Source organism: Tachyglossus aculeatus, chromosome 1 (assembly GCF_015852505.1).
Source record: "Tachyglossus aculeatus isolate mTacAcu1 chromosome 1, mTacAcu1.pri, whole genome shotgun sequence".
Lineage (NCBI taxonomy): Eukaryota > Metazoa > Chordata > Mammalia > Monotremata > Tachyglossidae > Tachyglossus > Tachyglossus aculeatus.
In genome coordinates, this window is record NC_052066.1 from 40490060 (window position 1) to 40513996 (window position 23937).

At 40.8% G+C, this 23937-nt stretch overlaps 1 protein-coding gene across 3 annotated transcripts in view; it reads left to right on the forward strand.

Annotated features, from left to right (window-relative positions):
• Positions 1-23937, forward strand: part of IFT80 (intraflagellar transport 80) — a 184130-nt gene that overhangs the window by 83495 nt on the left and 76698 nt on the right. For all 3 annotated transcript variants that reach the window (XM_038749271.1, XM_038749279.1, XM_038749289.1), the window contains 3 exons: positions 5310-5419; positions 7947-8036; positions 9020-9157. In XM_038749271.1, the coding sequence (XP_038605199.1) occupies positions 5310-5419; positions 7947-8036; positions 9020-9157 (338 nt within the window). The remainder of the gene's footprint in view (positions 1-5309; positions 5420-7946; positions 8037-9019; positions 9158-23937) is intronic.

Here is a 23937-nt window from a genome sequence, read left to right on the forward strand (position 1 = left end):
AGAGCACAAATCTGGGAGTCAGAAGGATCTGGGTTCTAATCCAGGCTCTGCCACTTGTCTGTTGTGGAAAAATCACTTCTGTGCCTCAGTGAGTTCATCTGTAAAATGGAGATTAAGACCATGAGCCCCATGTGGGACAGGGACTATGTCCAACATGATTATCTTATATCTAGACTCTATGTGTTGCCGACTTGTACTTCCCAAGCGCTTAGTACAGTGCTTTGCACACAGTAAGCACTCAATAAATGTGAGCCCACTGTTGGGTAGGGACTGTCTCTATATGTTGCCAATTTGTACTTCCCAAGCGCTTAGTACAGTGCTCTGCACACAGTAAGCGCTCAATAAATGTGAGCCCACTGTTGGGTAGGGACTGTCTCTATATGTTGCCAATTTGTACTTCCCAAGCGCTTAGTACAGTGCTCTGCACACAGTAAGCGCTCAATAAATATGATTGATGATGATGATGATAATAAATACGATTGATTGAATGAATAAATGAATGGATATCTATCCCAGTGCTTAGAACAGTGCTTGACACATAGTAAGCACTTAACAAATATCACCATTATCATTATGATTTATGAAAAAAAGTAGGAAGAACAATTCGTGAAGTTTAGATTTTCATTACCAAATACAGTATGATAAAAACAGGATTAAAATTATCCAACAGCAGTAGAGTAGCAACTTGCCTAAGTGTCTCCATGTTGGAACTCCTCCCACCTTCAGGATCAAATTAGGGACCTTAATGCCTTCCGGCGCACAGAAGCAAGTTGGCCTAGTGGAAGGAGCCCGGCCTGGAAGTCAGAGGGCCTGGGTTCTAATCCTGCCATGCCACTTGCCTGCTGTGTGACCTTGGGCAAGTAGTCACTTAAATGCTCTGTGCCGCAGTCTATAAAATCAAGATTCAGAACCTGCTCTCTCTCCTAATAGAGGGAATTAGGACAAAAATAAAGTACGCATCCTCATTAAGAAATGATTTCGGTGTATAGTAATAAAATCTATTGACTGACAGTTTGCACTGAATTTTCAATTTATTTTATGCTATTTTTTCTTTGGAGATACTGTTATCAATAATAAAAATGGCCAATCTCTCTCCTGTTTTTTGAGGAGTTAACAATGTAATCGGTCGTTTTATGTATTATGCGTGTCTGTGACATAGGGTGAAAGCTGACTCCTTGTATTTCAAGCACAGAAGCACTGGTGTATTCAGTGTGTAGAAGAAGGTACAAAAAGTGTTCTTTGGGCAAAGTGGAAGTGACTCCTACCAGAAAAATGAAAGGGGAAAAAAAAAAGAAACATGAAAATGCCCCTCAGTACCTTACCATTTTGTCCATTCATTCATTCATTGATTCAGTTGTATTTATTCATTCATTCATTCCATCGTATTTATTGAGCGCTTACTGTGTGAAAGCACTTGGGAGGATACAATATAACAACAGACACATTCCTGCTCACAGTGTATAGGGAGAGATGGACATTGTTATACATAAATAAATAGGTAGCTAAATAAATAAATAAATTCCCATCTTGGGCAATTGCAGTTTTCTTGCTTTCTAGCAACTGTAGTTGTAACCTAGATATGGTAGTTCGTGTGATTGTCTTGAATGATTCTTACCCAATGTTGATTAAGATAGACATCTGAAAATATTTTCAACTGTATAACTAATTGTGGATGATGCCATTAAAACTTTGAGGCACAGTCCAAAATAAAGACAGATGGTAGTACTAGCAGGTATGGAATCAAAAGGTACCCTTCTATGATGTGTTTCCATAACATTAATTCAAGATTTAGGAATGGCGTTTTAGATGAGGGTCATGTGTTATGATGTCATTTAGATGTGAAAGAGGTGTGTGTGTGGAATTTAATCTGTGAAGTCCCCTGATGAATGAAAGATCTGAACTAGAGTCGAAAAGAAGTAATCAATCGTTTTCCTTAAACCTTTTATGAAGAGCAGTGTTGTATGTTGAACAGTTACTCAGTATAAAGCCTGAAGAAAAGTAATTGAGTAGTTAGGGAGTCTTATGACACATTTTGTTGATTTCATTTAGTTAATAACTCTTATTAGTTACCCCTCAGAATACTGCTAAAGTAAAGCAGACCATTAAATTTGGATCGGGCAACATATATTGCTGAGTATATTTCCGGGAAAAAATGTAAACGTACCTTGTGAGGTTAGGACCCAAAGGGAGATCAGTCACTCAGTTGATGAATCATTCAATCAATAAGCTCCTTGTGGGCAGGAAACATATCTGTCAACTCTGTTATATTGTATTTTCCCAAGCGCTTTGGACACAGTGAGCAGTCCGTAAATTCAGTCAATTTAGTGATTATTTATTGATCCTTTTCTATATGCAAGAGTACCTGTACGGAGCACTTGGGGAATACAATAGATTTCATAACTATGATTCCTGCTCGCAAGAAGCTTGCAGTCTAGTCAGGTAGTGTAGATCATGATAGAAAATAAGTACAACTTTTTATGCCTGCTACAGCTGATTGAAATACTTGTACAGCGTGACAGGACGATGTATTTGTAGCTTTCATCGTCATTTAATGGCTCTCTCTGGAAGACCAGAGCAGTCATTTTGAGGACCACTAGTAGAGTTCAGTCATGAAACTCTTGTAATTGAAATCATTTTTATCTAAATTATTTGATTAATTGCATATTATTTACATATTTAATTTCTTATATAATGCCTTGTGGTTGGTCACTGTGAACAGTATAACTGTACGTCCTTCTACTTCTCAGTTATTCAGCGCCTTCGTGGAGAAATAATGTTTCTTATAGCAAACATAATTATGAGGTGATTGGACTTTCACATAAAAAAAAGTTTTCAGGATTGGTATAAATTTAATCATTTATCTTAAATCTCTGCCTCTAATTACTTTTGCTAGTTAGTCTACATACAGAAACTGTGTTAACTTTATCAGTCACAAAAGTACTATTTTATACTGTTATTTTAATTTATTCTAGTACTTCAGCATTCAAAGGCCTAAACAGAAAAGATTTCAAGGTTATGAGTTAAATATCTATTGCTCAGTACTGTAATATAGATAGCAATTCAATAATGCGCTTATTTCATTTGAAAAATTAGTTTTGTTAACTAGTAAAAAGATAAATTTTAATTTACATTTTTTACTAATGTATTTGTCTAGGATACTTTATATATCAGGAATTCAGATAGTAAATAAAAAGGGAATATAAAAGTCAGATTTATTCACTTGTTCATAAAGTTAAGCCACCCTGTACATTTAAAAACATTAAAGACAACAATGCTATTATATATTTCAAGGGTATTTATGTACCCAATAATAAAAAAAAATACTTCAGGGTAGCTCATAAAATTAAGAAAAAAAAAACATTTTGGGGGTTAAATCGTTTTTTGACACCAGCTAAAGGTGAAACACAGTATATTTGAGCAGTGTACTTCCTTAAAACAATTGAAATACATTTTGCCTCTCCTTCTGTGGTTAAAATGCCTTCGACGGGTTGAAAGAATTTAGATAATTTGTTTTAGAGAAAGAGATAAGGGTCTGACATTTAACCCAACCCCAGGTGCATGTGGTTTCTTAAAAAATGTCAAAAAGGTCACATGATTGTAGTGTACAAAGTCAGAAAAACAAGATATAGTTAGGTGCCTTAACTGAAATAGAACATAAACAAAAAAATTCCTAATGTAAAAAAAGCAGCAAGACAAATCATTTCAAATAAGTACTTAAATCAACTTCCCCTTAAAGAGGTGAAACTAATATGAAACCAATACAGCCTTTGCTGTTGGATGCAAAGTAATTTACTCTGAGAGTTTGATTCATGATTATTGCATTCAGTGTAGCTTTTATAAAACGAAGTGCAAAACTGGAAACAAGATTTTGCGTGCCAAATTATAGTATATGTGTTTTTAAATATTATGGATCAGCTTCTTGTTCTAGGGGAATGACATGCAATAGGTGCTTTTTGAATATAAATTCAGAGGCATTTAGAATTGGAATGCGGGCACATAATTTGAAAACTCTACCACTGTTCATCCCCTCTAGCCTGCAAGCTCTGAGCAGAGAGTGTGTCTGTCATTCATTCACTCATTCAGTCAGTCATATTTATTGAGCGCTTACTGTGTGCAGAGCACTGTACTAAGTGCTTGGGAAGTACAAGTTGGCAACATTTAGAGACGGTCCCTACCCCACAAGGGGCTCACAGTCTAGAAGGGGGAGACAGACAACAAAACATGTGAACAGGTGTCAAGTTATCAGAATAAATAGAAATAAAGCTAGATGCACCTCATTAACAAAATAAGTAGAATAGTAAATATGAAAAAGTAAAATAAATAGAGTAATAAATCTGTACAAACATATATACAGGTGCTGTGGGGAGGGAAAGGAGGTAGGGCGGGGGGATAAAGTTCATTGATGTTGTTCTTAAGTGTCACAGTATCTTCGCAGAGAGTAAAGCCATCCATTATTTGGGTTTGGGAAAATTTTTCCGTAAATTTCAGGCATGGCCCAGAGGAAAGAGTACAAACTTGGGAGTCCAGGAACCTTTATTCTGATCCTGGCTCTGCCAGTTGCCTAGTGGATGACATTAGGAACTTTACTGTGCCTCAGTTTCCTCGTTTATAAAATGGGGAATCTTATCTGTACTCCCTCCCCCTTAGATTGTGAGCCCCACATGGAACAGGGACTGTCTGATCTAATTGTATTGCATTTACCTGAGCGCTTAGCACATTGCTTTGCACAGAACGCCTAATAAATAGCAAATAATTATTATCGTTATTACCCATTGTACCAGGACACTTACATGACACTAGGAATTGTGTGTTGTGAAGAGTAGAGAATTAAAATCGAATAATAGTTTGTTTACTTAGTGATCTTTTTTTAATAAATTCCTTGGAAGTATGATAAGGCCTGTGAGCTAGCCCAATAAAATATCAGCTCATCTTTTCTTCTGCAAACCTTTGTCATTTTTTTTACAGTAGAGCAATCACTGATACAGTATCCATTCCAAAAACAAGATTAAACTTACCTGGCTCCTGAAAACTGAACAACCCCAATTAATGTCAATCACCATTTTGTTAATATGTTTGGTTTTGTCCTCTGTCTCCCCCTTCTAGACTGTGAGCCCACTGTTGGGTAGGGACTGTCTCTATATGTTGCCAACTTGTACTTCCCAAGCGCTTAGTACAGTGCTGTGCACACAGTAAGCGCTCAATAAATACGATTGATTGATTGATTTATCGCAGCTATTTTTCTGCTCAAACTAGCTGCCCCTCTCTTTATGACTCAAACCATTTTTGTTCCTCTGTCTCCTTTTCCACAGGAACACCAGTCTACTCAGTAGCATGGGGCCCTGACTCAGAAAAAGTTCTTTATACAGCTGGGAAGCAGCTGGTCATCAAACCTCTTCAGCCAAATGCTAAAATTTCACAGGTATTGTATAGGCTTAAGCAGGAATTCTAACCAGCAGTTGACCAAGTCACTTGGCAAAGAGGTATCTTGTTGGGAGACCCTCTCTTGTGGGGTGGGTTTTTTTGGGGGGGTTTCCTACTCACTACAGGGTCTGTTTTCGATGACATCTGGAAGTCTTTGGTCTTTGGGCCCCTTTTAGCCAGGAACACAGTGGCCACAAGGCCCTGGTATTCCTGCACCGGACAGGATCTCTGGGCTTTAGAGGTTGTAAAAGCCCCGATGACAAGGCTCGGAGCCCGCGATTGTGTTGCCTGCGGAGAGTGGGAAATTATGGGTGCGTGGTCGGGGTCGTGAAAGTGGGACTTGAGCTGGGTTACGGTTTAGGTAACTGATTTTTTCCTGCCGATTGGCAGCAAGAACAAAAAAGTGTTAAGCAGGACATGGGGGAACCATTATTTACCTATCTATCAGTAGTGTTCTTTGAGCCCCAAGGATAGGTGGATGCTTTTAAAAATACTAATTGTGACATTTTTGAAGTGCTTACTATGTGTCAAGCACTACACTAAGTGCTAGGATAGATACACAATAATCAGGTTGGATTCTGTCTCTGTCCCATAAGGGGCTCACAGTCTAAGTATAGAAGGAAAGTATACTTGTGTTTAGACCAACTAATAATTATTATTATTTCTGTTATGGTATTCGTTAAGTGCTTAGTTTGTGCCAGGCATTGTACTAAGTGCTGGGGTGGATACAAGCAAATCAGGTTGGGCACGGTCCCTGTCCCATGTGGGGCTCACAATCTCAATTGCCATATTACAGACGAGGTAACTGAGGCATGGAGAAGTGAAGTGACTTCCCCAAGGTCACACAGCAGACAAGTGGCCGAGCCGGGCTTAGAACCTTCCAATTCCCAGGCCCGTGCTCTATCCAGTATTCCGTGCTTGTGAGTCCACATCTTAGTTTTTGCTCTGTGGGAAATAAAGGAGTTGAGCTTTGAACCAATCTCTGAAGGAGGTGGGGAAAGGGAGAGCAGGTGAGCAAAAAAGTCGTGTAAGGTGGGAGGGTTGGAGAGAATGTAGGCTAGGACCATTTGAGCATTAATTTCATGGTCTGTTTAGAGCAGCAGGAGCTCACCAATAGCATTTATAGAGCATCCGTTGTGGGCAGCGCACTGTACTGGTTGCTTAGGAACTTGGGACAGAAGCAAATGACATAGTCCCTGTGCTTGGGGAGTTTAACAACTCTTGTAGCACCATTTCAGCAGGGACATCACTTGCATACCATTTATTCTCAGAATTACTCTTCCTGCTAGCCTGCTGATTAGGGTTCCCTGGACTTGGATGGGACAGCCTGAAAGAAGTTGGAAACCAGGAGTTTGAAGGGAACCGGGAAGGCGGCAGAACTATTGAGAAGCAGTGTGGCCTAGTGGAAAGAGTCGAGCCTGGGATTCAGAAGACCTGGATTCTAACCCCGACTCCGGTACTTGTCTGCTGGGTGATCTTGGGGTGGTCACTTAACTTCTGTGCCCCATTTTCTTCATCTGTAAAATGGGGATCAAAACTGTGAGCCCCATGTGAGAAGTTGACTGTGTCCAAATTAATGATCTTATGTCTACTGTGGCACTTAGTACAGTGTCTGGCGCATAGAAAATGCTTAGCAAATACCATTAAAAAACGGAGATAAAATCCCTCTTCCTTTTGTACTATGAGCTCCATGTGGGACAGGAATGTATACAATCTGATTATCTTGAAATGTACCATAGTAGATGCTTAAGAAAATAGCATTATTATATATCACTGTGTTCTTGTAGGGATTCCCCACCACTATCTTTATTCTTTTTAGCTAGATTTTGTACATATAACAAACCAGTATTGGAATGTAAAAGTGAACGAAGACTTCCTTTGCTAAGCCAAAGATAGGGCAAATTTTTCTGGTCTCCCAACTCCAAAGATAATGTAATTTATCTTTGACTGGAGATAGGAGTTCGGTGTGAAAGGTGAGACAGACATAAGCGAAGAAGGGTCGAAGGATGAAGCGGGTAGAGAAAGGAGCTGGGTATGTTGAATGGGAAGCACCTCAGGGGAGAAGTAGCGTGGCTTAGTGAAAAGAGCACGGGCTTGGGAGTCGGAAGACGTGGTTTCTATTCTTGGCCCCGCCACCTGTCTGCTCTGATACTTTGGTCAAGCCATTTAACTATGCCTCAGTTACCTCATCTATAAAATGGGGATTAAAACTGTAAGCCCCACGTGGGACAACCGGATCAGTGCTTAGAACAGTGCTTGGCACATAGTAAGCTCTTAACAAATACCATAATCATTATTATTAAGGGAGGTTAGGGTAAGTCAAGCCCTCAGAGGGTTTAATGGTAACAGGGGAGCTGACATGAAAGGCCAAAAAGATCAAGGATTCAAGTGGATGAGAATCATAGTTTTAATCCCCATTTTACAGATGAAGTAAATGGGGCACAGAAGTTAACCTACCAGAAAGTTCAAAAGCTATCCCTGCTTATTAACCTTGTAAGTAATCTACCCTTTTCCCCCCCAAACAGTGGAAAGCTCACGATGGGCTTATTTTAAAAGTAGATTGGAACTCAGTCAATGATTATATCCTATCAGCAGGAGAAGACTGTAAATACAAGGTAAGGCAAAATCAGATTATTCTCAGATTTGACAAAACCTTTTAGCTGTAACGATTTATTATTATTTTGTCATACCAATGCCTTAGCATTTCAAAGAATTAATTTTATCTAAGGGATAAGTGTTTGGCATCCATAGACTGATTTATTAACCCCACCGAATTCGACCTGACTAGCCATGCAATCCTGCTTTCTCTTCTAGTGGTTGTAGTTGTTAGTGTAGTATAGTTCTTTGTTGTGAATAATAAACCACTAAAATGATAAACACAAGAGAATTTGTAACATAACCATTTTGGGGATAATTTCTCAACCATTAGGAGAAAATGTACTTAAACTGTGTTTTAAGCAAGGTTACAGAAACTTTGGGCAAGAATCATTAATATTGTAAGAAACAAATGAATTCATCCATAACCTCAGAGTATTTCAGAATTGAAGAGGGAATTCTTTTAATAGCTCTCATGCATAAGCTGTAACTTAAATTCATGTTAAAAAGGCCTATTTCTATGCATAATAAAACTCGAGTAAACATGGGGGGAATATTTTTTATAAATTATGATTAATCCCAAGTGGTTTCTAATCTGAAATAGGTTACTTAATTTGTTTTTCATATATTTACTTTTTAGCGCTTAGTACAGTGCTCTGCACACAGTAAGCATTCAATAAATACGATTGATTGATTGATCCTCTCAAAATGTTTAATAAAAAGTGAACATTTTAAGTAAATAGCTTATTCCTCAAGCTTTAAATGGCATTTAATCAATCAATCATATTTATTGAGTGCTTACTATGTGCAGAGCACTGTTACTATGTGCAGAGCACTAATTGGAAGAGTAATTAAGGTTCGAAATGTGGTTGCGATGGCGAGGGGGGCCTTCTGGAAGAGATGTGTCCATGGAGTCACTATGGGTTGTATACGACTCGACAGCATAAGACAAGAATTTGGTTGCAAAATTCTACCATCTTGATTTTGGTGCTTGTCTTTGCAGGTATGGGATAGCTATGGTCGCCTTCTCTACAGTTCCCAGCCGCATGAGCATCCTATAACTTCAGTCGCCTGGGCCCCAGATGGCGAATTATTTGCCGCGGGATCATTTCATACACTACGCCTCTGTGATAAAACCGGAGTAGGTATTAGCTTTCAGTAAAATCGATCGTTAAAACCTAAAGTGGACGTAGAAAAAATCTGTAGGTAGAAAATAGTTTTGATTTGTAAGTTGGTTTTTGTTCTCATTTTTCGGGAGGGTTTCTGGATGAGTCCTCCAGATGACTCCTCTTGACGTACTACTATTAATAGCCTTGCAGTTGACACAGTGGAAAGAACGTGGCTCTCTGAATCAGAAGGCCTATGTTGTAGTCTTCCCTTAGCTGTAATTTAGTTTAATGTCTGTCTCCCCCACTTGACTGCAAGCTTCCTGAGGGCAGGGATCTTGTCTACCGAGTCTTTTGTGTTATGCTGTCCCAGGTGGTTAGTACAGTGCTCTGCACACAATAAGCACTAGAGAATCAATCAATCGTATTTATTGAGCGCTTACTGTGTGCAGAGCACTGTACTAAGCGCTTGGGAAGTACAAGTTGGCAACATATAGAGACAGTCCCTACCCAACAGTGGGCTCACAGTCTAGAAAAGCAGCGTGGTTCAGTGGAAAGACCCCGGGTTTAGGAATCAGAGGTCATGGGTTCAAATCCTGACTTTGCCACGTGTCAGCTGTGTGACTTTGGGCAGGCCACTTAACTTCTCTGTGCCTCAGTTACCTCATCTGTAAAATGGGGATTAAGACTGTGAGCCCCACGTGGGGCAACCCGATCACCTTGTATCCCCCCCAGCGCTTAGAACAGTGTATATATGTTTGTACATATTTATTACTCTATTTATTTATTTATTTTACTTGTACATATCTATTCTATTTATTTTATTTTGTTAGTATGTTTGGTTTTGTTCTCTGTCTCCCCCTTTTAGACTGTGAGTCCACTGTTGGGTAGGGACCGTCTCTATATGTTGCCAACTTGTACTTCCCAAGCGCTTAGTACAGTGCTCTTCACACAGTAAGCGCTCAATAAATGCGATTGATTGATTGATTGCTTTGCACATAGTAAGCGCTTAACCAATACCATCATTATTATTATTACCACTGATTGATCAGCAGCTCTGGTTCTACAAGTAAAGGAAGGCCTGTTATATCATGCCTGCTGTAAGTGATGAAGGTTTCTGACCCAAAAAAATCACCTGAAAAAAAAGCTAACACAGAGAGCAGAGACTGCTGCAGCTACCAAGGAAACCACCTGCTAAAGTATGGTGTCAGGCCACAGCTGTGCTAACTTCAGCCAAAGTAAGGGGTCTTGCTGTTTGAAAAAAATCCTTTTTGCACATTTGGCAGTGCACTACACCCTGACTATTTGTTCACTGCACTCTGTGCTCCAACACACCTCAATTAGAAGCAGCATGGCCTAGTGGATGGAGCCTGGGAATCAGAAGGACCTGGGTTCTAATCTCGGCTCTGCCACTTGCCCTCTGTGTGACGTTGGGCAAGTCACTTCACTTCTCTGTGCCCCAGTTACCTCATCTGTAAACTGGGGATTAAGATTGTGAGCCCCATGTGGGTCAGGGGCTGTGTCCAACCTGATTAGCTTGCATCTACTCCAGCGCTTAGAACAGCACCTGGCACATAGTAAGCGCTTAACAAATGCCGTTAGAAAACAGTTGAGTGCAATAACCACTGTCACAATAATCACTATAATTCCTTCTCTAGGCTGTAAACTCCATCCATGTAGGCAGGACTCATGTATACCAGCTCCATTAAATTATACTTTCTCGGTACTCTGCACCAAGCAGCTCGAGGCAAGGCGTTCTTTATTTTTCAAATAATTATTAACCTATCAATTACCTATGATAATATGCAATGGTCATTTCTTTATGAAACAGGAACTCAACATACAAGAAAGCACATTGTAATGATGGAGTCTCCCATCAAGAACAATAATCTACATGAAGAAAGTGATTATTAATCAATCAGTTGTATTTATTGAGCAGAGCGCTATACCAGCCCCATTGAATTATACGTTCTCAGTACTCTGCACATAGCGCTCTGCTCAGTAAATACAACTGACTGATTAATAATCAGTGATTATTATCCTGTTTCTTTATGAAACAGGAACTCAACATACAAGAAAGCACATTGTAATGATGGAGTCTCCCATCAAGAACAAGAATCTACATGAAGAAAGTGATTATTAATCAGTTGTATTTATTGAGCAGAGCGCTATACCAGCTCCATTGAATTATACGTTCTCGGTACTCTGCACATAGCGCTCTGCTCAATAAATACAACTGATTGATTAATAATCACTTTCTTCATGTAGATTCTTGTTCTTGATGGGAGGCTCCATCATTACAATGTGCTTTCTTGTATGTTGAGTTCCTGTTTCATAAAGAAATGACCGTTGCGTATTATCATAGGTAACTGATAGGTTAATAATTATTTGAAAAATAAAGAACGCCTTTGGTGCTTGGTGTAGTAGAAATAGCACAGACCTATGAGTCAAAGGACTGAGATCTAATCCCAAATCACAAAATAGCAATTGCCTGCTGTGTGATTTTGAGCACTTAATTTTTTTCTGTGCCTTAGTTTCCTCATCTGTAAAATGGGGATTGAATAACTGTTTTCCCTCCTTAGGATGTGAGGTCCATGAGGGACAGGAGCTGTCCCTGACCTGGTCATCTAGTAATATGCTTAATGCATATTAATATGTATCATTACTTAATTCATTCATTCAATCGTGTTTATTAAGTGCTTACTGTGTGCAGAGCACTGTACTAAGTGCTTGGGAAGTACAAATCAGCAACATATAGAGACGGTCCCTACCCTACAATGGGCTCACAGGCTAGAAATACAATGCTCGGTACATTATAATGCTTGTACGGTACTCTGCACACAGTAAGCGCTCAATAAATACGATTGATTGATTGATTGATTAATAAATACTGGTTATCATTATTATTATTATTATTATTATTTATTGTAATGATTCTGTTGCACTCGCCCAAGTTCTTACTACAGTGCTTTGCACACAGATACGTAATAGATGCTATTGATTGATAGACTGCATTAAATAATGGGTAGGGACTGTCTCTATATGTTGCCAACTTGTACTTCCCAAGCGCTTAGTACAGTGCTCTGCACACAGTAAGTGCTCAATAAATACGATTGATGATGATGATAAGGAATGACACAAATGATCCAAGTGAACCAAGGGATGACTTAATTCCTGACTGAGAGAGGAAACTGCCAGTTTGGGGGCTCCCCCGAGGTCTTGTGTGAGAAGCAGCAGAGATCCAGAGACCCCTGCATCTTTGGGAAGATCAGTCATTCAGTAGTATTTATTGAGCCCTTACTCTGTGCTGAACACTACTGAGGTTCCAGGAAGAGTGCATTAGAGGTAGTGGACACAGTCCCTTCCCCCGAGGAGCTCTGTTTGGCCAGATAATCTAGTCTCTTTTCTTCCTTCTCCTCCTCCCGATCCTCCACCCTCCCCTGGAGACTTCCAGCTGGGCTGCAGTTCCTTGAGGATGTAACCTGGGAAAGAGACAGCATTTTTGTGCCCCAGCACATCTAGAGTTTCAATTAAGCTTTTCATAGTATAGGAAAATGGCCTGACTTGGTTGTTGCAGTCATCGTCATCAATGGTATTCATTGAGAACTTAAGTGCAGAGCTCTGTACTAAGCACTTGGGAGAATACAGCACGCTCCCTGCCCACAACATTGTAATGTAACAAATATGATACAGAGATACCAGTCTGATTGAGAAGAAACAGTCTGAATTTAAAAAAATACCCTTCTGATTTAATTTGTGATTACAGTTCAGGAATCCTACCTAGTTTAAATGAGCTTTAGGGACAGCCAGCATTCTTTTATATCAAGGATGCTTGCAATTTACATATAAAATCTGTGTGTGTATTTATGTAACAGTTTAGTCATTTAGTGTATTTCATGAATTGAATAGTTTTTTTTTTTTACCACCTACAGTGTTTCTTTCCATCACAGCTGCTGATTTGGATTTCTTGGTGTTCTCTCTTGTTTCTCTTGAATTATCAGTTCTTTCATGGGATTTTTTTTGGTCAGGCCTTTCCTTACTTCATGTTGCTGCACCTCTAAAAATGGCTGTATGTCATAGTAGCACAAGGCTTTGCAGACAGTAAGCACTCAATAAATACAATTGAATGAACAATAGGCTTATTTTATGGGGAGCAGGAAAAGAGAACACACTCCCTCAGGAGTGTTGAAGAAGAAAGCAACCTCCAATCTTGCTCTCCCTTGTTCTTTATATGAAATTGGCATAGGCCTGCTATTCATTCATTCATTCATTCATTCATTCATTCATTCATTCATTCATATTTATTAAGTGCTTACTGTGTGCAGAGCACCTTGTTGTTTATATGAAATTGGCATAGGCCTGCTATTCATTCATTTATTCAATCGTATTTATTGAGTGCTTACTGTGTTCAGAGCACTGTATTAAGTGCTTGGGAAGTACAAGTTGGCAACATATAGAGATGGTCCCTACCCAACAGTGGGCTCACAGTCTAGAAGGGGGAGACAGACAACAAAACAAAACATGTGGAAAGGTGTCAAGTCATCAGAATAAATAGAAATAAAGCTAGATGCACATCATTAACAAAATAAATAGAATAGTAAATGCGTACAAGTAAAATAAATAGAGTAGTATATCTGTACAAACATATATACAGGTGCTGTGGGGAGGGGAAGGAGGTAGGGCGGGGGGGATGGGGAGGAGAATCAGTGGAGAATCACCGCCTGAGCAGGGACAGTCTTTACACTGTGCTGGTGCCCACTTTGTTCATTCCTCAGAGCAGCTCTTTTAAATCATCTTGAGCCGGTGTTGAAAGGGAGTGAAGTAACAGTGGCCCTGCTGACAGCGGATTCGGTAGCAACAAGTGCTTAATCCTCTGACTTCAGAAACACTCCATATAGAGATTTCACACAGTGTTCTTCCACGGTACCCGGTGACTATGGCAGTTCCTCGGGGTCGAGCATGAGCCATCAGTTGTGGAGGGAGATTTAAGCCTAGACTTTCCACCCTCAAATCTCTCTCCTTCCTCTCCCCAAGCCCCCTCAGCCTTGCTGGCATGTCGCATCTTTGCCTCTCCCATTTTCCTTGCCCTTCAGAAGCGGTCCAGGGTTCCTGTGTGTTTAGCGGTAGCCCCATTGCCCTCAAGCATCCCAGCCAATGCCGCTCCATCCTTCCTCTTCACTGCCTTCCAAGGTAGCCACTTCATGGAGTCCTGTTACTAAGAGTGGGGAGGTCTGGACAGCTGCCTCATTTGCCCTTCTTACCATAGCGATGGCCCCGAATGCTTTGAATTTGACGTGTGGATCCCGTGCCACACGGACGAAGCTTGGCTTGAGTTCCAGGTGGGCCTCAGGCTCACATAGCCTCTGAACCGCATCACCACCCTCGGGGACCAGCTGCACCTGTCTACATGTTTCGTTTTGTTGTCTGTCACCCCTTTCTAGACTGTGAGCTCGTTGTTGGATAGGGACCGCCTCTATCTGTTGCCGACTTGTACTTCCCAAGCACTTAGTACAGTGCTCCGCACACAGTAAGTGCTCAATAAACACGATTGATTGAATGAATGAACTGCTAGTGAGTCATGGCCTGATTTTATTTAGGTCCAAGCTCACCTCCCATTTGGCTTAGTCTTGAGTCCAGTACTAGGGCAGACCTGTACTTCTGCCCTCTTGGCATCCTCACCCACAGCCCATAAGGACGCATAGGCATCCTTGGGCACACAAGGCAAGCAGTTCTTCCCCAAGCTCAGTAATTCAATAAAGCCAAGATTTTTAATATTGTTATAAAAAAACAATCTGTAAACTATTTGCATGTCTGTCTCCCCCTGTAGACTGTAAGCCCCTTTAGGGCGGGGAGCACGTCTAACTCTGTTGTACTCTCCCAGGTGCTGGGAGAGTGCTTTGCAACTAGGAAATGCTCAGTAATTACCATTGATTGATCGATTCATTAACGAAATAGTATGGTATTACATTCTCAGGAGTCACTGACCTAAGAAGTTATTTGGTTTTGAAGCATGTTCAGTGCTGTTCCTTGAAAACGGAATATCACTTATTCACTTTAATCTTTGTATAATTTTTCTCATCTTTTAAAAATATTTTCGGGCCAAGTTAATAACACCCTCCTTCTGAATTAAACTTCGCTTCCTTTTACGTGAAAATGTAATTTTGGTAGTGAGAACTGCAACCAATAAGTAAAAAATCAAAAATATTGTTGCTATGTATAGGACCTTGCTGGCAATGTGATATAGCCTCAGTTCATTTGTCGTTTCATTCATTCAACTGTATTTATTGAGTGCTTACTGTGTGCAGAGCACTGTACTAAGTGCTTGGAAAGTACAATTCGGCAACAGAGTTCCTAGTTTAAGCAAGATAATCAGTAGCTAAAGCTGGTTATTTTCTGCCAAAGTTATTTGTGAGATTATCCTTTTGAGAGACTTGCTTGTCTTAGTTTTTTTTTTTTTTTGGCCTTGACATTAAAAATTAAATAATGCCTAAGGAAATAACCATGGTGTCTTGGAGGAAAAGAGAATGACAGATTAATGAAAATGAGTCACATACCACCAGAGCATTCTTATTTGAAGAGAACCAGACCTGCCTTGGTGGTCAACTCGGACGTCTTTTATAGGGATGATGTTATGGGACTACATCAGGAATTGTTCTATGCATCAGCAGAAACTATATATAACATTAACTTCCCAGGAAAATGCACTCTGTTTTCCACTAACACTCAAGTTGGATTCCTGGAAAAGGAAACTTTGTGTAAATCAGCTTTATATATGAAGTGTTATTCCCGTAGGAACAGTGTTAAAGAGAGGCTGGAGGGAATCGTGTTCTGCTGGACCTCAAGGAAAGCTATTTTTAACAAAAAATCTGGGGAAAAAAATCAACTGGGGACAATTCCCCTCCTCCTTGAGACACTGTCACAGATGCTAACCTACACCTATTCCTCCTGTCGCTCTGACCACTCCTCGGTTTCATCGGCTGGCTATCTTCCATCTCTTTTGGATTCCCCTACCCTTCTCAGCCTCTCTCAGAGATCTCATCTACAGCTTGAGCTATCAACTCTGCGTGAATGTCTACTGAATCTGCCTCTCTATCCTGGGCTTCTCATCTAAACCCACAATCTCATATCTCCACTCGGATGTTCTGCCAGCCCCTCAAACCCAACATGTCTAAAACAGAGCTTACTCATCTCCTCTCCAATCTAGGTCCTCCTCCTCCTTGTTTTCCCCTCTGTCTGGATAACGTCACCCTCTACTCCTTGTTCCAGAGAATGCAGCCCTGGAGTCATCCTCTGCCTCCTCACCATCTTTCAGTGCTCATATTCAGTCTACCGCAGTATCCTGCCTGCTTTTCTTACACATTCCCCAGATCCTTCCACACAAACTGCGCCCACCCTAGTCTAAGCTATGGTCAAATAGCGAATAGATTATTGTACCAGACTTTTCAATGCTTTCCCAGCCTCCAGTCTCTCACCCAATTCAATATACATCACATAGTGCTGCAGGGATCATCTTTTTCCACCCCTCAGAAACCTCCATTAGCTTCCCATTTCCTTCAGCATCATGTAAAATCTCACAACCGGCTTAAAGGCACTCAATCAACTCTGTCCATCTTACATATCCCATTTTTACCAATATCTCCCCTAGCAGCATGGTCTAGTGAATAATAATAATAATGGTATTTGTTAAGCACTTACTATGTGCAAAGCACTGTTCTAAGTTCTGGGATAGGACACGGGCCTGGGAATCAGAATGACCTGAGTTCTAATCCTGGCTCTGCCACTTGTCTGCTGTGTGACTTTGGGCAAGTCACTTCACTTCTCTGTGCCTCGGTTCCCTCCTTTGTAAAATGGGCAGTAAGACTGTGAGACCCTTGTGGGACGGGGACTGTGCCCAGTCTGATTATCTCGAATCTACCCAGGGCTTAGTACAGTGCTGGTCACATATTCATTCATTCAATCGTATATGAGTGCTTACTGTGTGCAAAGCACCGTAATAAGCGCTTGGGAGAGTATAATATAACAATAAAAAGACACATTCCTGCCCACAACAAGCTCAGAGTCTAGAGTTTGTGTTTAACAAATACCACAGTTTATTATTATTATTATTACTCTGTGTTCCTCCCAAGCCAACCTTCTAGCTCTACAATTTATCAATCAATCACTTAGTGGTATTTGTGGAGCTCTTGCTGGGTACAAAGCCCTGTATGAAGCTCTTGGGAGAGTACAATATAATAGAATTGATGAGTGATCCTTGCCCAAGAGCTTGCAGTCTAGATGGGGAGACAGATGTTTAAAAGCTTACAGATAGGAGAAATGGGAGAGTATAAGGATATGTACATAAATGCTATGGAGCTGGGAGTGGGATGACTATCAAATGCTCAAGCATTTGATAAGCAACAGTGGCTCAGTAGGAAAGAGCCTGGGCTTTGGAGTCAGAGGTCATGGGTTCAAATCCCGGCTCCACCAATTGTCAGCTGTGTGACTTTGGGCAAGTCACTTCACTTCTCTGTGCTTCAGTTCCCTCATCTGTAAAATGGGAATGAAGACTGTCAGCCCTCTGTGGGACAACCTGATCACCTTGTAACCTCCCCAGTGCTTAGAACAGTGCTTTGCACATAGTAAGCGCTTAATAAATGCCATTATTACTATTATTATTATTAAAGGGTATAGATCCGATTGCAGAGGTGATGCAGAGGGGAGGGTGAATACGGGAAATGAAGGTTTACTCAGGGAAGGCCTCTTGGAGCAGATATGATTTTAGGATGGCTTTGAATGTGGGAAGAGTGGTGGACTGTTGAGTCTCCCAACTCCGTGTCTTTGCTCGAACTGCTCCCTAAGACCAGTAGTAAGTCTCCTGAGTCTGTTTTCGTGAACAGAAGTAGGAAGAGAGATAATCCTGCAGTCAGTGTGGCTGCCACTGCTCCTCTCTCCCCCACAGCCTAAAAGCCTTTCCAGACCATGCCCCTCACTTCAGTTGGCTAATGAAAATGGAAACAGGCATAAGTTGGTCATCCTTTGGGCTTCTGAATCTACATTTCAGAGGCTAGGAATTTTATTTGGCAAGTCAAGTTAATTGTTTTTAAAATTTACCGTGATTCATTTTCCAACAACTTGGAAGGTTTTCCGTGCTCCAGAAAGTTATTCCTATAAAAATCTGATATTTTTTCCCGCCATAGAATCTATATTAAAATAGTTTGTTGCTTCAAAACCTCTGTTTTGAATTATTCTCGCAATGGTAGTCCCTAGAGCGACACTAATCCCACACCATGAAGTAGAGGTATAGATGCAGCCAAATGTATTTTGAGTAACCACTTTGAAAATTCTTTTTGAATATGTTATTATTTAGTAAGTACTTACCACATTTAATGTTTAATTATTTGGCTACTCATTCTTTCTACCATTTCTACCCCCTGGGATTTCCTAGGCTAGATCTGGAAAATGAGAGAGAGGGTTAGCGAGAGTTGTGGGGAAAGAAAAGCTAACTTGATAAGGATTTTCTTTGCCGTGTACTTTTCAGACTTCCTTTGTTTTTCTTTTTTCTGTCTTTATATCTTAAATTTCCACCCATTCCCCTTTTCTGGGGGCAGTAAGTTTATGTGATTGTACACTACTGTAAAACAGGAGCTGTTTGTGCCCATTTTTATACTGGATAGTGCCTTTGAATGTGAAATTATTAATCCTAAAAGAGGGAAGGCTAGAATCTGGAAGAGAGAATACTTACTGGACATTATTGGAAAGTTGAGGTGGGAAAAATAACGGGCTTCTTAATTTCTTGTGTGACCGTTGGGAAGCACTTAAACTCTAGAACTTGGGTTTCCTTACCTGTGAAATTTGGTTACTATAATCCATCCCTAGGATGTTGGGAGAATTTACTCAGTTGTTTTAAGGAGCTTTGGATTGCTTTGAAAATCTTGTACTGTACATACAAATGTCATAGAGAGTATCATCATTAATCATGCCTTTAATTTATACATGCCTGACTTTTCATTTAGTGTTTGTCATCCAGTGTCAGTAGGCTTCACTTCCTTGTTGCTTTAAAGCTATTATACAAAAGGAATCCTGACCCCCCCAAATATCCTTCATTTATAAATACAGGAAATTAAGCTGATTCCTGCTTAGTTCTGTGATTCCTGATCTAAGCGCTTAGTACAGTGCTCAGCATTCAGTAAGCGCTCAATAAATATGATTGAATGAATGAATGAGTTCTCCAGTAAGAGAGAAAATCCTGCATGATCACAGCCAGCTTACAAATAAAACATCAGAGAGCATAATTTTATGAATATGCTCACAAATCAATCAATCAATCAATCAGTCATATTTATTGAGCGCTTACTGTGTGCAGAGCACTGTACTAAGTGCTTGGGAAGTACAAGTTGGCAACATATAGAGACGGTCCCTACCCAACAGTGGGCTCACAGTCTAAATCAGAGTAAGGAATGTAAAAGTTAAAAAAAAATCTTGGTTATTTTTTAGGCTTTTCATATTTTTTTGTTTTTCCTTCTGAATGTGTCATTCAGGGGTGTGGTAGGCACTTTTTAGAGATTGTAACTAGAAGAGATTCATTTCACAAAGCACGACATTAGTTCATTCATTCATTCATTCAATCGTATTTATTGAGCGCTTACTGTGTGCAGAGCACTGTACTAAGAGCTTGGGAAATACAAGTTGGCAATTAGTTCTGACTATTGAGGAAGTAACTTCCAATTAAAACCATGAAAAATGCTAAAGCACCCAGACCTGATGGTATTCCTGAAGAAATCTTAAAAACACGGAAGGGACTTGAATCCTCAGACGTCTGCACAAGCTTTTCCTCAGTGTATGGAATGTAGAGAAAATGCCCCAAACTTCAAAGGTGCCACCATAATTACCACCCTCTAGTAGAAAGGGAAAACACTGACTGTGGACACTCTAAGAAGAGCGTGGCCAAGTGAGTAGAGCACAGGCCTCGAAGTCAGAAGGACCTGGGTCCTAATCCCAGCTCTGCCACTTGCCTGTGCCCCGTGATCTTGGGCAAATCACTAAGCTTCTCTATGTCTCAGTTACCTTATCTGTAAAATGGGCATCAATACCATGAGTCTCATATGGAACATGGACCGTGTCCAACCTGAATACCTTGTATCTACCCCAGCACTTGGTACGTGTTTTGACACCTGTCTACATGTTTTGTTTGGTTGTTTGTCTTCCCATTCTAGACTGTGAGCCCATTGTTGGGTAGGGACCATCTCTATATGTTGCCAACTTGTACTTCCCAAGTGCTTACAGTAAGCACTCAATAAATATGATTGAATGAATGAATGAAAATAGTGACTGGCACATACTAAGCACTTAAAAAATACCGTTAAAAAAATCTCCTGGAGCATCACATGGCTCTCCATTTCTGACAAGATTCCTACCAGCACCTTTCTGGACTGCCTAAAGAAGAACATAGGAGGTTGGAAGCTACAGCCAAAATAATAATCATAATTGTGGTATTAAGAGCTTAACTATGTACCAGTCGCTGTGCTAAGGGCTGGGATAGGAACAAGATAATAATAATAATAATAATAATGGCATTTATTAAGCGCTTACTATGTGCAAAGCACTGTTCTAAGCGCTGGGGTAGATACAAGGTAATCAAGTTGTCCCACAGGGGGCTCACAGACTTAATCCCCATTTTCCAGATGAGGTAACTGAGGCCCAGAGAAGTTAAGTGACATGCCCAAAGTCACACAGCTGACAAGTGGTGGAGCCGGGATTTGAACCCATGACCTCTGACTCCAAAGCCCGGGCTCTTTCCACTGAGCCACGCTGCTTCCCCTTCTGCTTCCCCTGCTGCTAACCCCTAATAAGGTTAGACACAGTCCGTGTCCTACATAAGGCTCACAGGCTTCATTCCCATTTTACAGTTGAGGGAACTGAGGCACAGAGAAGTGAAGTGACTTGCCTAAAATCACATGGCAGACAAGTGGCTGAGTCAGGACTAGAACCCAGGTCCTTCTGACTCCAAGGCCTGTGCTGTATCCACTAGGCCACACTGCCTTACAGCTGTTCGATGTGGCCACCAAGCAAAGACCTGGAGTCATTCAGCTCACCTACATTGAAGCGATGCTCACAGCAGCACAAGGCTTATGAGAAGAGTGCATGATGGCAGCATGCCCAAGAAGCTGCTGAAGGGTGGACATGTGATTCAGTCAGTCTGTCTGTTGAGTGCTTACTGTTTGCAGAGCACTGTACTAAGCGCTTGGGAGAGTACAATATAACAGATTAATTCCTTGCCCACAACGAGCTTACAGTCTAGAGGGGGAGACAGACAGTAATATAAATAAATTACATGTTTACGTAAGTGCTGTGGGGCTGTGAGGGGGGATTAATAAAGGGAGCGAGTCAGGGTGATGCGGAAGGGAGAGGGAGAAGAAGAAAGGAGGGCTTAATCAGGGAAGGCCTTGGAGGAGATGTGCCTTCAAAAAGGCTTTGAAGGGGTAGAGAGTAATTGCAGGCTTTGAGGAGGGAGGGTGGACGTGGGCGAGAGGTTGGCGGCGAGATAGACGAGATGGAGGCACACTGAGAAAGTTAGCACTAGAGGAGTGAAACGTGCAGGCTGGGTTGGAGTAGGAGAGTAGCGAAGTGAGGAGGAGGGGGCAAGGTGATTGAGAGCTTTAAAGAGGATTAATGGTTAAATGGGGATTGAGACTGTGAACCCTGTGTGAGCCCTGTGTAGATAATCCCCCAGTGCAGTACAGTACCTGGTGCAAGTACTTAATATTACCATTTAAAAAAGAAAAGATTTCTCCATTTCTTGTCCAAATTTTCCTATTTCATTCATTTATTCATTTAATTGTATTTATTGAGCGCTTACTGTATGCGGAGCACTGTACTAAGCGCTTGGAAAGCACAATTTGGCAACCGATAGAGACAATCTCTACCCTACAACGGGCTCACAGTCTAGAAGGGGTTAGACAGACAATGAAACAAAACGAGTGGACAGGCATCAATAGCATGATGATCCAGTTTTCTGAAGCTATTTCATATTTTTTTCTATGTACTAATGGTCTAATTGTTCATTTTATTGCAAACACCATGGAGAAAGGAACATGATTAACGAATTCCAAAAGGTAGCTGGCTGTTAATCTTGACATATAGCATTTTACTTTCCAGTAATCGTGAAATACAGCTTTTCAACTAACCAAGGAAACTGCTTTGAGGGGATTTTGTTAATAATAATAATAATAGTAATAATAATGATGATGGCATTTATTAAGCTCTTACTATGTGCAAAGCAGTATGGGGTTTTGTGGTGTGGAGGTCTTTTTCCAACATTAAATCATATAATGTGTTTCCAATACCCACCTTTATTGTATTTTTTGTTGATGTTTTTATACTGTGTTTTTCAAATCAGGTTTAACTGTTGTAATCCTCTTTCCTAAATGCTTAGTTAGGATTGCCAATGTTTGTTGTATATTAAGAGAGCTTCTTTTGAAGGATGTATTGGATTACCTAGTGTAAAGCACTGATTTTTTTCTTGGGATATTTTTGATTGCATTGGACATACTTTCATGTACCAAAATAATACAGATTATGAATGGGGTTACCACTTAGTATAAGGTCAAAATATTGTGAGATATTTTTGTCCCCTGAAAAATACACCATGAGGTAAATCTGTCCAAGATCAGGCAGTCCACTTATTTGGATTGGGCATATTGAGGAGAGTTTCCATTAGCATAGCCTAGTGGAAAGAAGGGAGGGCTGGGAGTCAGGAGACTCTATTATTGAGTGATCATTATGTGCAGAGCCTTGTTCTAGGTGTTTGGGAGAATAGAACATAATTAGCAGACATATTCCCTGCCCATAACGAGCTTGCAGCCTAGCAGGGGGAGGCAGACATTAATATGAATAAATAATTTATAATATAAAGATAGGTACATAAGTGCTTTGGGGTTGGGAGTGAGGCAAATATCAAATGTCCAAAGGTCACAGATTGAAGTGTGGAGATGATACAGAAGGGAGAGCGGGCTGGGGAAATAGGTTTTAATTGGGGGAGGCCTCTTGGAGGTGATGTGACTTAGTAATGCTTCGAAGGTGGAGACAGTGGCGGTGGGGTATATATGGAAGGGGAGAGAGTTACAGGCTACGGGGAGGATGTGGGAAAGTGTTCGGCGGCGAGTTAGATGAGATCGGGGCATAGTAAGTAAACTGGCAGTAGAGGAGCGGAATGTGCGGACCGGGCTGCAGTAGGAGATTAGTGAGGTGAGGTAGAATGAGGCCAGCTGGTAGACTGCTTTAAAACCAATGATAAGGTGCTTCTGTTTAATGTGAAGGTGAATTGGAAGCCATTGGAGGTTCTTGAGGATTGGGGAGACATGAACTGAACGCTTCTGTTAATAAATGGGTCATGGGTTCAAATCCCGGCTCTGCCAGTTGTCAGCTGTGTGACTTTGGGCAAGTCAGTTAACTTCTCTGGGCCTCAGTTACCTCATTGTAAAATGGGGATTAAGACTGTGAACCCCCCATGGGACAACCTGATCACCTTGTAACCTCCCCAGCACTTAGAACAGTGCTTTGCGCATAGTAAGCATTTAATAAATGCCATCATCATCATTATTATTATAAATGATTTGTTCAGCAGAGTGAAGTGTGGATTGGGGAGGGGAGAGACGGGAGGCTGGGAGGTGAGCACGGGAAGCAGATGCAGGAGACAAGACAGGGTAAGATAAATGCTTTCATCAGTACGGTAGCAGTTTGGATGGAGTGGAAAGGGTGGATTTTAGCAGTGTTGTGAAGGTAGAACCAACAGGATTTGGTGACAGATTGAATATGTAGGCGGAATGGAAAAGACGAG